Source organism: Pipistrellus kuhlii, unplaced genomic scaffold, assembly GCF_014108245.1.
Source record: "Pipistrellus kuhlii isolate mPipKuh1 unplaced genomic scaffold, mPipKuh1.p scaffold_m20_p_38, whole genome shotgun sequence".
Classification (NCBI taxonomy): domain Eukaryota; kingdom Metazoa; phylum Chordata; class Mammalia; order Chiroptera; family Vespertilionidae; genus Pipistrellus; species Pipistrellus kuhlii.
The window spans coordinates 542,954-556,380 of NW_023425538.1; the positions used below are offsets into that span (position 1 = coordinate 542,954).

Sequence of the window (13,427 nt, forward strand, 5' to 3'; positions counted from 1 at the left end):
GACAGTATGGGAGCTCGGGCCCTGGGCACTGGGCACCGAGTGGCCAATGATTCTGAGACATAAGAGGGCACCAAGGGAGGAAGCTGTGGGGAGGCCCTGCTTCTCAGCCCTTGGCCCTGCTCCAGGCAACAGCTACCGCTAAGGCAGCCCTAACCTCACCCCTCCTCCATCCCTGACTCCTCTGCCCAGCCCTGTGCCCTCCTTCCAGCCGGTGCCCACAGTGCCCCAGAGAGAGCCTTCCCTCATCCGGCTCTTCCTGGCGCTGAGCCCTCCCCTGGCTCCCCATCTCTCCTTGGCCTGGCCGTGGGGTGTGGCCCTGCCACCCTCCACTGCCATCTCTAACCACTCATGCATCACGCCCTTCTACCACACCAGGCGCTCCTTCTGCTAGGGGCTTCTGCTTCTCGGGGTGTCCGGGCCTCGCAGGTTCTCTGCTCCCCACCTGGCTGGATGCCTCTCCCACCACAGACCAGGGCAGCCTCTGACCTCCCCTCCACCCCAGAGAGTCTGTGTACATCCTTGGCCTTTGCTACGGGCTATGTTGTGTCCCCCAACATTCACAGGTTGCAGCCCTCACCCCCGGACCACAGAGTGTGACTGTATGTGGAGATAGGGTCTCTGGATCAGGTGGACCCTGACCCCATATGACTAGTGGGATAGACACACACAAAGTGAAGACACAGGGAAAAGACGACCCTCCCACGCCAAGGACCCAGAAGGAACCAGCCTTGCTGACACCTTGACCTTGGACTTCCAAAATTTTCTTTAAAAAATATGTTTTTATTGATTTCAGAGAGAGGAAGAGAGGGATAGAAACATCAATGATAAGAATCACTGGTAGGCTGCCTCCTACACACCCCACACTGGGGATCAAGCCCTGACCAAGAATTGAACCGTGACCTCCTGGTTCCTGGATCAACACTCAACCACTGAGCCACACCGGCCTGGTGGCTTCTAGAATTTTGAGAAAATTAATTTCTGCTGTTTACGCCGCCCAGTTGTGCTATCTGTTACAGCAGCCCTAGCCAACTGATACGGCCTCTCAGGCTTGTGGCTCCCCGTTGTCCGAGCCCCGAGCTACAGGGCTGTGGCCACCTGTGTCCCAGTCCTCTCCCACCAGACCAGGATGCAAAGTGAGGTCTGACTCATCCCTGGCATCACCCCACTCCGAAGAGCAGACAATAACTGCTGGCTGCTGTCCCTCCCTGCAGTCTGTCTCTTACTAGTCCCTGCCTCTGTCCTCCTGTCACTCTGCCATTTACCCAGACTTCCCGAGACCTCGTCAGGAGCTGGTCCCTCTGCCTGGAACACTGTCTACCTGGCGGCCTCTTCCTCATCCCTCAGGACCCAGCACAGGATCCATCCTCTATGAAGTCGCCACTCCCGATGCCCCAGAGACTCTCCCGGCCCCCTCCGTCCTGACCCAGCATCTCCTTCACCATGTCCTGGAGGCTATAGCCATGTGGGCCCCAGTATGTCTCCCCCCATCAGACTAGGATCCCCTCAAGGACAGTTCTGTCCCCGTCCCCCCCAGGCAGATCGCAACACCCAGGCATTCCGCAAAGTAGGCTTGTCACCTTAGGGGTAACCTTCGCCTGCTCAAAAATTTATCTCACGTTAGCAGTGAGGATTGGGGCATCACCCCAAATCGTTATTTTGAGGGGTGAGCAGGTAGGTCTGTCTTATCTTGGGGTGCCCGGCACTGCCCAGCACAGGAAATGTGGGTCCCCTACACAAAAGTGGCCCCAAGCCTTGCTCTCCCCACTCTAGGCCTTTGCCTCTGCTCTTCTCGCACCCGGGCCACCCTTTCCTTCTCCGGCACCAACTCCTGCTCCCCTTGAAGGCCCCGCTCCCACGCCACCTCCTCTGTGAGGTCCTCCCTGACTCCCTCTCCTCTGGGTGCCCCTGCCCCGAACATACCCTGACGGCTGGGGCGGTGACTCCTGGCCCCAGCCTGTGGACACGGCTGCCGCCATCGCTGCTCAGGCTGGGGCTGAGTCTTTGGGAGGAACACATCCATGAAAGAACCTCGGAGGGACCAGGACCCGATCCCTGCTGTCGCCTGGACCAAGCAGTCTAACCTTACACCGTCAGGTCGCCCCCTCCGCAGGGATAGTGGCTGAAGGGGCAAACGAGGTTTGAGGGGACATTTCCACTGCTCTGATTCCTTCGTTCTCCCTAACCCCAACCCCCCTCCTACCCCCCCACCCCTGCCCGCCACACACACACACACACACACACACACACACACAATTGCACGGCGGCTGGGCCGATGGCAGAATGGCCGGTGCTGCCTTCACCCAGGCCTCGATGACTCTTCTCCTCAAAGGACGAATACTGGCTCCATTTCAAACAGGAACCCAAAGCCCAACGAGGGCCCCATGGACAAGGGCGGGCACCCACAGGCCAGCCCATCGAGAGGCCACTGAGCTGCCCACCCGCAGGCATCCTGCCCCTGGGCCCAGGCAGGGCTGCCCCGACCCTCTCTCGTGGCTACAGAAATACTGATGTTATTCCCCCACCAGGCAAGATGTCACTAGGACAGGGTGCAACCTGAGCATCAGAGTTTTAAAAAAATATATATGTTTATTGATTCCAGAGAGGAAGGGAGAGGGAGAGAGAGATGGAAACATCCATGATGAGAGGGAATCACTGATCGGCCGCCTCCTGCACACCCCACACTGGGGATGGAGCCCACAACCCCAGGGATGGGCCCTGACCGGGAATCGAACCGTGACCTCCTGGTTCACAGGTCGACGCTGAGTCACGCCGGCCAGTATCAGATTTTCAAAAGGCGCCCTCCCTGGGATTCTCATGTGCTCCTGCTGTCCCGCTCAAAGCAGCATTTGCACAGAAAGTTCGGCTGTTACTTACGGCCACCCTGCCCTCCTCCCCTCCCAGGCAGCGTGTGACTTTTTAGCTGAAAGGGCAGGGAAAGCGGTACAGACCCCGTGGGCCCCTGGATTCCCACCATCCTGAGTCAGACCCACCCAGAGTGCCCACACCCTCTGGCCTCGCCCCAGGCGCCGGCCCCAGGCCTGGAACTCGGGCTGCCCTCTGCTCCTCACCCCTCCCTTGCCCCTCCCACCCGACTTTCACTTCTCCTCTGCATTTCCCCCAGCCAGTTTTAGCAGACTTGGGTCAGCTTCTCGTTAGCACTTACCGAAAACGGGGCTAAATATAGAGGGCCCGAGGGCTGCCCCTCACCCCTCCCGGCCCGCTTGGCCAGTCCCCTGGGTCCCCTGCCTCCTCAGCCCGCTTCAATCAAGGCTTGGCCTGGGAGCCCCTCTGAGCTGGGTCTGCGCTGCCGGGAACCTCTGCGGGCCCAGCTGGCCCAGTCCCAGCCTCCTCAGGAACCACACCTCACACCCCCACAGCCCACAGCTGTCCCCGGGCAGCCTCAGGGGAGTGAACACTCTGAGCTGTCAGGAGGGAGGGATGGAGGTACGGGCAGACACAACAAGAGCTGTGGCCGTACAGCTGTGCTGACAACAGGTAAGAGCTGCCACAGCGCACCCACACCCCAGGCAGGGTCCCAGACACACACAGGTGTGCACAGACCCCACACAGGAATGTGTACAGATGAAGACAGAGGCCCAGCCGAAACCGGTTTGGCTCAGTGGATGAAGCGTCAGCCTGCGGACTGAAGGGTCCTGGGTTCGATTCCCGTCAAGGACATGTACCTTGGTTGCGGGCACATCCCCAGTGAGGGGTGTGCAGGAGGCTGCTGATTGATGTTTCTCTCACATCGATCTTTCTAACTCTCTCTCTCCCTTCCTCTCTTTAAAATATCAACAAAAAAAATATATTAAAAAAAATAAAATAAAGGCCTAACATGGGGATAAAAAAAAAAAAAAAAAAAAAAAAGACAGGCCCCGACACAATGACACTGGCAGACATGCAAAACACACCAGACGTGAGTGTGCACACCTGCACTTGCTTATACACACACAGCCCCCGAGTCACACTGAGAGAGCCATTGGCACAGAAGGTTTGGTGGGTTGTTTATGGCCATTCCACACTTACACATCCAGAGTCACTTAAGTACAGACAGATACAGATGTGCACATACACACCCAGACTCACTCACAGACACACACACACACACACACTCACATCCACATCACTCAGACACACAGACACACACTCACATCCAGGTCACTCAGATAGACATGCGCATGCTCACCATCCAGAGTCACTCAGACAGAAACTCTCTCTCTCACACACACACACACACACACACACACACACACACATCGATGTTCATACAGCTCACACCCCAGAGTCACTCACAGACAAATATACAGATAGATACAGATGTGCATACACTCACACACCCAGTCACTAAGACAGATGTGCATCCACAGATACACCCAGCTCACTAAGCTAGACACACACACACAGAGACGTGCACACACTCACACACCCAGAGCCTCCTCAGCCTGGGAAATGGCCAGGGTAGACCTGAACCCGGTCCCCGGATGTGCAGCCCAAGACCAGGCAGCAGAGTGATCTGCCCCAGGTCACACAACGCATTCATTCCTGTTACGTTGAGGGGGGTGGGGGGAAGGCGGGGAGGGGAACCAGGGCGGGCCAGTTCAGTGAGAAACCCAAGTAAAGGGTCTAACCCCGTGCCTGGCACATATAAGACCCACATTCAACCTCATTGAGGGATTGGTCAGCCTGTGGGTGCAGATGCCCTGGACGTCTGTCTCCACCGTGGATGCGAACATACATACACGACTGCACATATGATCATTTCGATAAATAATCACGTGATCCCGAAACGTGTCTTCCTTCCATCTTAATCCCCTCCCCACCTTTTTTGCCGTACTGACAGCCACTCACCCTTCACATGTCAGCCCAGACATCCCCTCCTCTGGGGAGCCTTCCCTGACACCCCACAGGCCGACCTGGGCAAGTCTTCTGGGCTCCCACAGTCCCCTGTGCCTCGGCCTCCCAGCCCGGACCCCCCTCCCTGTGCCTGCTCCACTCCCCGGTGACAGATCTGTCTCTCCCCCTGGACTGGGGACGCCAGCAGACAGAACGGAAGCTGCCTCTCAGCTGTGTTTCCAACACCCGGCACAGAACTGCCGAGTGAATGGGTGTTGGTGAAGGATCCCACACACCGAGGCACGCAGGACGGCGAGCTCCAAAGCAAGGCTCATCCCCACAGACACCCAGAGATGTGGCGGGTACCCACAGTCATGCCTGCATGGTCACAAATAAAGCAGTCACGGAGTATCGGCGCTTGCCGTGTTCCGGGCACTGTATTGGGCACCGGCGTATGGCATATTACCTCCCTTAACTCTGCCATCAGCACTGGCATCATGCAGAGAGAACTATCGTCATGCAGAGAAGGACACATTACACCAAACGAGGCAACAAACCCAACCCTCTTGAGCAGTACCTGGCGATCAACGTGCACTCAGTCAACTTACATGATGGAGGGAGGTGGGGGGTACGGGAGCAGTTACTAAGCACACGAACATATCCTAAAATTTCAGCGGTGGTAAGTGCCATGAAGAAAAAAACAAAGCGGAGCAAGGGGGCTGAGAATGGCGGGATGGGCCTCCAGGAGGAGGTGGCAGCGAAGGCCAATGCAGTGAAGACGTGAGCCCAGAGATCACTGCCAAGGCCACCCCTACCTACCGCACACACCACAGCCCGCACTCTCCGCACACGCAGACACGACCATCACACCCAGGAGACGGGCGCTACCCCTCACAGACGCGCTTACGCTAAAGCCCAGCAACTCCATCAGCCTCCCCTCCCACCTGCAGCCCTGACTCCTGCCACCCACCACCCCCTGGTCCTCCCCAGAAGCGCCCACTACCAACCCGGCTGTGTCCCTCCCCGGGAGCCTTTGGGACAGGGCGGCGGAGATGGGGAGGAGAGGTGGGAAGCCCCCAGGTGCCTGGTGCGGGAGGGGAGAAGCAGAAGGAGTTGGAGGGGGGACCAGGGTGGGAAGGGGAAGCTGCGGAGGTCCAGAGCGAAAGCAGGCGGCTGAGGAGGAAAGGCAGGGCAGGCCCAGCCCTGCGGAGCCGCCCGGAGCTGCCGCCGGGCGCAGCCCTTACCTGGAGCCCCCATGCTGGAGAGAACGCGCTGCCCGCCCCGCGGGGCTGGGGAACAACTGTGTCACCTCCCGCCTCTCCGGGGGCCAAGTCCTCTCTGCCTGCCGGAAGTCACCCCGGGAGGAAACCGCAGGGTCCGCCTCCTTCGGAAGGGAAAATACCCCGGTGGAAGGCCCACCCCTGCAGGCAGTGACCCCAGATCGAGCCTGTAGGGGAAGTGGGGGTCTGGGGCGGCATGGGCAGGCCGGGGGAGCTGGCTCCCCGCGGTGCCCCAGGAGGTGCCTGCCCCAGCCCCAGCCCCTGTGCCTGCAGGGGCATCTGGAGGAGGCGTGTGGGCCTGGGAGGGAAGGCGGGCCCATGACAACACTGAAAAAAGGGCTGGAAGTTTTATTGGGGCGGGGGGGGGGGGCGGGGGGGAAGGCTTTCCCAAAGCCAGGCCCTGCAGTTCCCGCCGGACAAGTGTCCTCTCCTGCGCAATCACTATCGGCCCCTTTTACAGAAGAGAAGACTGAGGACCAGGGCGCTGGGGGGCTTCACGGGAGCGCAGAGCAGGAAAGCGCGGCGGGAGGAGGCGTTCGCGGTGGGTTTCCAGCCGGCTGTGTGCGGGGCGGGGAAAGGGGGTGCAGTGGGGGCTGCCGCACACCTGCCGGCAGGTGGACGCCAGGGCCTCCCCGGAGAGGGAGCGGCGCCTGTGGGTGGTGCAGAGAAGGCGCCGGCCGGGCCTTGCCCTGGAGCAGCGAGGAGTCTGCCGGGGGCGAACACGGCGCCTGAGGCTGCTCGGCGGAGGGGAGCGCGGCCCCGGCTGCCCGCTGGCCCTTCGCGTAGCGGTGCTCCGGGCCGTTCCCTCCGCGCCCGCCAGAGGGCGCCAGCGCCCAGCCGACGGGAGGGAGGGCGGGGCCGGCGCGGCAACGGGAGCCCTTCCCTCCCCTCCCCTCCCCTCCCCTCCCCGCCGCCCCGCCTCCGCCCCTGCGCGCACACCTGCGAGGGTCACACAAAGGCGCAGGCCTCCCGGTGCAGGCGGCGGCGCAGACAAAGGCGCGGCCGAGGCGCTGCCCTCCTTTCCACCGCCCCCCTCGCCTCCCCTTACCCCTGCCCCGGTGCCGGGTCCGAGGCGGCGGGGCTACTTGGCTCCCCCAAAGAGTCCACCAGCCCTCCCCGGCCCTGCCGTACTCACTATGCTAGCCTAAGCTGGGGAACCCCCAAAACACATGTGCGCACAATGACGCCTGGACTTACCCCCCCTGGCCCCCGTCACATACAATCAATTATTTCTGCACATGGACCCCAGCACCTTACACACACGTGTACACACGCAGACACACACACGTGTGCACACACAGATACACAGAAACACTGGGCAGCGGCTCCAACACCAACCCTCCCTGCCCACTCGCCTGTTCAGACACCCTTCTGCTCCCTCACGCTGACACAGGGCACATCTACACATGTGTGCCCAGGCATGCTTCTGGCCGTGTGTGCCCTCACTCACACCCGTGCACACTCACACAGGCTACAACACACAGACTGATCTTCACAGTCTGCGTGGGCCCTGTGCACCCACACACCCCGTGACCATCTGCAGACAGAGGGACGGTCCTAGCCCCTGTCCGCACTCCACACAGCCCTGTACTGTAAAGGCCATTTCACTGAGGAGAGCCACACCACCCTGCATCAACTCAGCTCTCACTCACAGATGCTGCCTCCTGTTCTCTCTCTCCCTCCCTCCCTCCTCTCTCTCCCCCGCTCCCTCCCTCCCTCTCCATCTCTCTCTCTCTCTCATACAGAATTTCTATACACGAGGGTCTTCTGACAGCAGTCTGGTGGCAGTGGGGTACTGGAACCTTGTCTTAATGCCCATTTGCCCAGGCCGCTCTGTGTTGATTTAGGATTTCTGTTTTGGGGGATTTGGAAATGAGGGTCATGAGGACACTATGGGGGACCCAGACCCCACAAGCCACCCCGATGCTCCACCCAGGACACAGTCACTATCGCCCGTGTGTGGAGCTTGGTTTCGGACATGACCCGGTGCGGCCCTTTCGGGCGAGCAGAGAGAAGCTTCACTCATTTCCGAGCTGCCCTCCCGGGCCTGCAGCTGAGTACGGAGCCGGGGGAGCCGGGGAGGGGGGAGGCCGGGAAAGCCGTGGGATGAAGGCGCCCACCCCGCTTGCATCCATCCGGTGTTGGCCCCGCTCTCATGGCCTCAGGCAGACCAGAACCGCGTCCCTGAGGAGTCAGGGAACCTTGAAGGAGAAGGGGCGTGAGCGCCCCCCCCCCCCCCCCCCGCCTGAAGGAGGACAGAGGGGCAGAGCTCGGGCACTCCGGGGGGGCAGGCCTGGCAGCCAGGAATGAGGTGGCCACGCGGGGAGGGTGGCCACCCAGCTGGAAGAGAGGCCTCTGGCTGTACTGAGCCAGACAGGTAGGGCCCAGGCGCCGGGGAGCGGCGGGGGGCTCCAGGGGGTGCAGGGGGCCCAGGCGGGAGGTGGCGCGGGAGGCCAGGCCGGGCTCAGGGCTGAGCGGTAATTAAAGGAGACGCAGGGGGCTCCCCAGGGCCGGCGGGGCCGGTAACTGACACGCGGGCCCCATTGCTCCGCTCATATTTCTCGCCGGATCGATACGTTTGACTCCCGACAAGACAATAATCGCTTGTACGCGGCCGGCGAGTCGATCAAATACATTATTAGAGCGAGGTCCCCCAGGGGCCTGGCGGGGAGCGGTGGGGGGAGCAGCCAGCCCACGGGGACAGCAGAGCAGGATTCCTCACCCGCAGGGCCCCCAGCCACGGCCTCGTCTCCTCGGCTGCCCCCGGGGACCCTGTCTGCGGAGCCGTTCCCCAGCCTCTTTCTGGATGCTGCTGTGTCGGGCGGCATCGCCACCGAGCCCCCGGCTGTGTCCCAGCGCCCACCGCGCTGCGGGGGGACCCAGGGGTCTCCCCGGTAACCGCTGCCTAATCTGTAGGCCTGTCCATGTGGGAGCTCAGAGGCTGCGCAGGCCCCCAGCTTAGGGCTTTAGGCCACACGGAGTGGATGGCTGAGCCAGAAGACGAACTCGGGCCTGAGATTCATTGACAACAACCTCCTTTAGCATCTCTGCACATTGGCCTTCAGCAAGGCCTAGGCCAGGGCAGCCTTTGCAGGGGGTGGGGTGGGGTGGGGTGGGGGGCAGGAACTGGCTTAGGGCCTAAACACACGGGAAAAGGGATGTCTGGCTGGTCCTGCTACATGGCCATGCCATCCTCCAATGGGCCTCCAGTACTTTCCAATCAAGCCCAGCCTGGCTCGGCCTGGGCATTGCTTGCCCACCTCTTCCCCACCCTGCTGGCTTCTGGGCGGGAGCCTTCATTTCCTGCTTACACGCCTGCCTCCCCAGTGGTCCTAAGGCAAGGCAAGGTCAAGTTGTATGCGCCCCGTGTTGTGCATAGGAGCACCCAGTATCCAGGGACTTAAAATATCTCAGCAGCGGCATCACTGTCTAGTCCGTGCTAATGGAGCCAATATGTTATTGCTAATCTTCACCACAATCTCAGGAGGCAAGGTCTGTGACCCTCCCCTTTCTACTGGTGAACGGGAGCTCAGAAAGGTCAAGTCACTCAACGCATGTCACACAGCGTGTGAGTGGTGGTGGAGCAGGATTCAAGCCAAGCCTGTCCTCACGGCTTACTCTTTCTCTGCTCCACCATGGGCCTCCACAGAGCTGTGACATGCTCTCCGTCCTCTGGTGGACAGCAGAAAGCCATTCCCTGCCCACTCAGGGGCACTGGAACCTCCTCACAGCCCACAGCCCAACCCCCACTGCCCTGAGCGCCTATTTTTTACACTCAGCAATGCATTGGACTCCTTCTGCTGAAGGAACCCATCAATTCCCCATTTCTCTCCATTCAAACATTTCCTACGTGTCCCTTCGGGACAAGCCATGGGCTGAGGACCCAGAGATGAGCTTGAACCTGCCTCAGGAGCTCATGGTCTGAGGGGAAGCCTGGAGCTGATGAAATGCCCTAATATTCCATCACTGAGTCAGTAAGTATCCAACAAACGCTATTATGTGCCAGGCCATTGCTAAGCTCAGAGAATACAGTGGTTAAAAGCAAAACAATCAGTTATACCTCAGTAAAGCTGAAAATTTTTTTGAAAAAGCAAAGCAAAGATGCTTTCTCTTCCCCACGTGGCTTACAGCCTTTTGAGGGGAGGGCAATTTAAAAACGTTATCAAATAAATATGCAATTTCAAGTTGGGAGTAGTGCTTTCAAGAATAGATGTAAGATGGAGGGTACACTTACTCAGCAGTTGGACCACTCATAAGACAAAGAGGGCAGGGAAGAGCGTGCAGGCCATAGGAACAGAGGAGGTGGTGGCCCTGAGGCAGCAACACAGCAAACCTCCTATATAATAAAAGCCTAATATGCAAATTGACAAACATTGGAACCACTGGTGGTTATGATACACACTGACCACGGGGGAGGGGGGGAGAGGGGGGCTCGGAGGGCAGGAGGGGGCACGGAGAGGGGGAGAGGGGGAGCGGGCATGGAGGAGGGGTGGGGGGCAGACACTCAACGCAGGAGCTGCACCCTGGTCATCAGTGCACTCCCACAGGGGAGCACTGCTCAGACAGAAGCCGGGCTCACAGCCAGCGAGGCAAGGGCAGGAGCCTCTCCTGCCTCCGTGGCAACACTAAGGACCCCTCAGGGGATGTCTGCCTGCCAGCTTAGACCCACTCCCCATGCAGCAGACATCCCCCAAGGGGTCTCAGACTGCGAGAGGGTGCAGGCTGGCTGAGGGACACCCCCCACCCCCACCCCCAGTGCACAAATGTCATGCACCGGGCCTCTAGCTTCAGTGGGAAAATGGAGGCACATCTGGCTGGACCAGAGTGAACAAGGAGGATGTGGCAAGTGAAATGGAGAGGAAGGTGGGACAGACCATAGTGCCTTGTAGGGTCAAGCAAGCATTTTGGACTTTACTGTAAGTTCAGTGGGATACCCCTGAGACGGTTTCAAGCCAATGAGTGATGCAGTTCTGTGCACGTTTCATGGACGATGCCGGCCACCCAGGAGGCTAGTCTGGAGGGGCCAGGGCATGAAGGAGGTCGGCCATGAAGAAATGGGTGGGGTCCACATGAGAGCTGATGATAGCTGAGAACAGGGTGGTGGCAGTGGTGGGGGGAGTTAGGTAGAAAAGGAGCAAGTGTCTCCAGAAGCAATTTTGAGAATAGAAGCAACAGGATTGGTGACTGGCTGAAGGCGGGGGTGGGGGACAAGTGAAAAACGAGGGCCAGGACACAGAAGTGCCTTTCCTGCATAGAAAGATGGGGGGAGGGGGATCCAGCTGAGATGAGAAAGTCCCCAGCAGGACACCATGTGTGCCTTGAGGTTGGATGTGATGTTGTAGGTGGAAGGCTTTTAAGCGAGAAAAGTCTGTGTACGGAAGATCCGTGGGGGGCGGGCGGGAGGACAGGCTGGTGGGGGGATCTGCAGGCAAGATGACCAGAGGGGAGGCTGGAACAATGGCTCAGATATCATGGGAGGAAGGGGCCTGAGGATGCAAAGAGACTACAAATCCTAGCGAGAGTGTGAGTCTGCACATGGGGGGCTGTGCAGGGGGCTGGGCCGGCCCAAAGCCATCACCGATGGATTGTGGGAACGGGACCAGGCTGGGGAAGAGACCTGTGTCCGTGCCAAGAAAGAGGTCAGGAAGAGGTATCTGGCAATCAGCAAGGTCTGTGCACCAGGAAGCCAGCAGGTGCTGGGTAAACACATTGACACAAACACTCTGTGGCATCCCCACCACCACCACCAATTTCCCAAACCCGCCTCAAGTGAGAAGAGACTGAGAAGCATTGTGATGAGGCTCAAAGAAGGTAAAAGTCTGAAGACCAACCAGGTCCCCATCCTGAAGCTGACCCTCTGGTGACCCAGGGCCAACTCCCTGTGCTCTCTGGGCCTCGATTTTCCCACCCGTAAGTGGGAGGTGGAGCGGGAGGGGCGCACTAAGACTTCTTCCAGCTCTAGCATCCTGCGGCTTGAAAGAAACAAGCGCAGGCAGGATGGATTGATGAATCAACCAGCTGGAGGAGGAATACAGAATTGTGGGCCTCATCTAAAGATGGCCTGGCTGAGTGTCCTCAGGGTTCCACCGACTCCTCACCTTTTAGGAGGGGCTTGTATTACCCCCATTTTAGAGATGAGGAAACCGAGGCCCATGGCCACATGGCTAGGCTGGCGTGGACCGGGAGTCTCTCACACCGAAGCCTGCAGGCGCAGGCTAACCGCCGTGCTGAGCTTCTGGCTCCTCGGCTTGATTTTATGTCTCAGACTGTAGCTCCTCCAAAAACAGGCACACCTCACCACATACCCACTGGGAACCTGAGCCTTCCCCTGACGAGGCTCTGGCCCCCTCCTGCCCCCGTGCTGCACACCCCACTTGGGCCCAGACTTCCCACTCTCCCAGCACTGAACTCCGGCTCCAGGCCACAGCCATGCCCTCCGCACAGGGAGCTATCCAGAGGCTGAAATGCACCGGCCCTTGTCCTTGGTCCAGAAGGCCCTCCAGCAACTCCCTGAGGCCTCTGGGACAAGCCCTACACCCTCACCATGGCCTCCAGGCCCTGCACACGTCAGGCACACTCGTGTGCCCCGACCCTGGGGCCTCTGACCTTGCTGACCTCTCCCCTAGAATTCTGTTTCCCGTCTCCTCCCATTCTTCTGATCCTGACGGCCTCAGCTCAAAGGCCACCTCCTCAAGAGACCCTCCCTCCATCCCTCTCCCTTCCTCACACAGTTTCATTGTCTTCAACACCATCTCGGGAACTCCGTGACTTGACTGCCTGCTTCCCCCTCTGAAAAGTGTAAGCGCTCTGAAGGCAGGTGTCCTCCTCCATCTTGCTCACGGCGGTATCCCCAACACCTAAAAACACTGCCTGGCACATAGAGGGTGCTGGAACCCCGCTTGCTGAATGAGTGGGCCCCTCTTGGTTCCTGTAGCTCACAGGAAGAAGTCCCAAGGCCTAGCTCTCCAAGCTCACATGGATATGGGCCCCTGCCAACCTCTTTCCCCATGTTGTCCTCCGAGCTCACTTCTTCCTCTGTTCACCTCGGGTTCCCTCACATGCCTGTCCTTTGTGCTTCCTGTGTCACCCACCTTCTGCCCATCCCTGCAGACTCTGCTCCAATGTCCCCTCTGGAAGCTCTCCCTAACTTTGCCCCAGGCCAATTAGTAGCAATGACCCCAGTCTTCCCACAGCTCGAAGCAGCATCCCGGCTTTAGTACTAATCCTACAGCATCGTAATCATTTCTCAATGAGTCTGTTCCCACGGGGCAAGGCCTGGGGGCAGGGCAGGGTCTGACGGCCTCCAGGAATGTT

The 13,427-nt window shown here is 59.5% G+C and overlaps 2 protein-coding genes and 1 non-coding gene across 27 annotated transcripts in view; 1 reads left to right on the plus strand and 2 right to left on the minus strand.

Moving 5' to 3' along the window:
• The window catches only part of LOC118702294 (carcinoembryonic antigen-related cell adhesion molecule 1), an 813,263-nt gene that overhangs the window by 402,666 nt on the left and 397,170 nt on the right, over nt 1-13,427 (plus strand). The window lies entirely within an intron of this gene.
• POU2F2 (POU class 2 homeobox 2) overlaps nt 1-13,427 on the minus strand; it is a 75,897-nt gene that overhangs the window by 28,339 nt on the left and 34,131 nt on the right. For 2 of the 10 annotated variants that reach the window (XM_036408140.2, XM_045570963.1), the window contains exon 1: nt 6,078-6,185. The exons of 1 other annotated variant lie outside the window; for it this stretch is intronic. In XM_036408140.2, the coding sequence (XP_036264033.1) occupies nt 6,078-6,090 (13 nt within the window). In that variant the 5' untranslated portion in view covers nt 6,091-6,185. Of the gene's footprint in view, nt 1-6,077; nt 6,256-13,427 lie in introns of those variants that run through there. 7 more of the 10 variants (XM_036408144.2, XM_045570966.1, XM_045570965.1 and 4 more) reach the window with 6 other exon arrangements.
• On the minus strand, nt 1,532-1,671 carry LOC118702452. Its single transcript, XR_004982727.1, has one exon. It is a non-coding gene; the product is annotated as a U12 minor spliceosomal RNA (small nuclear RNA).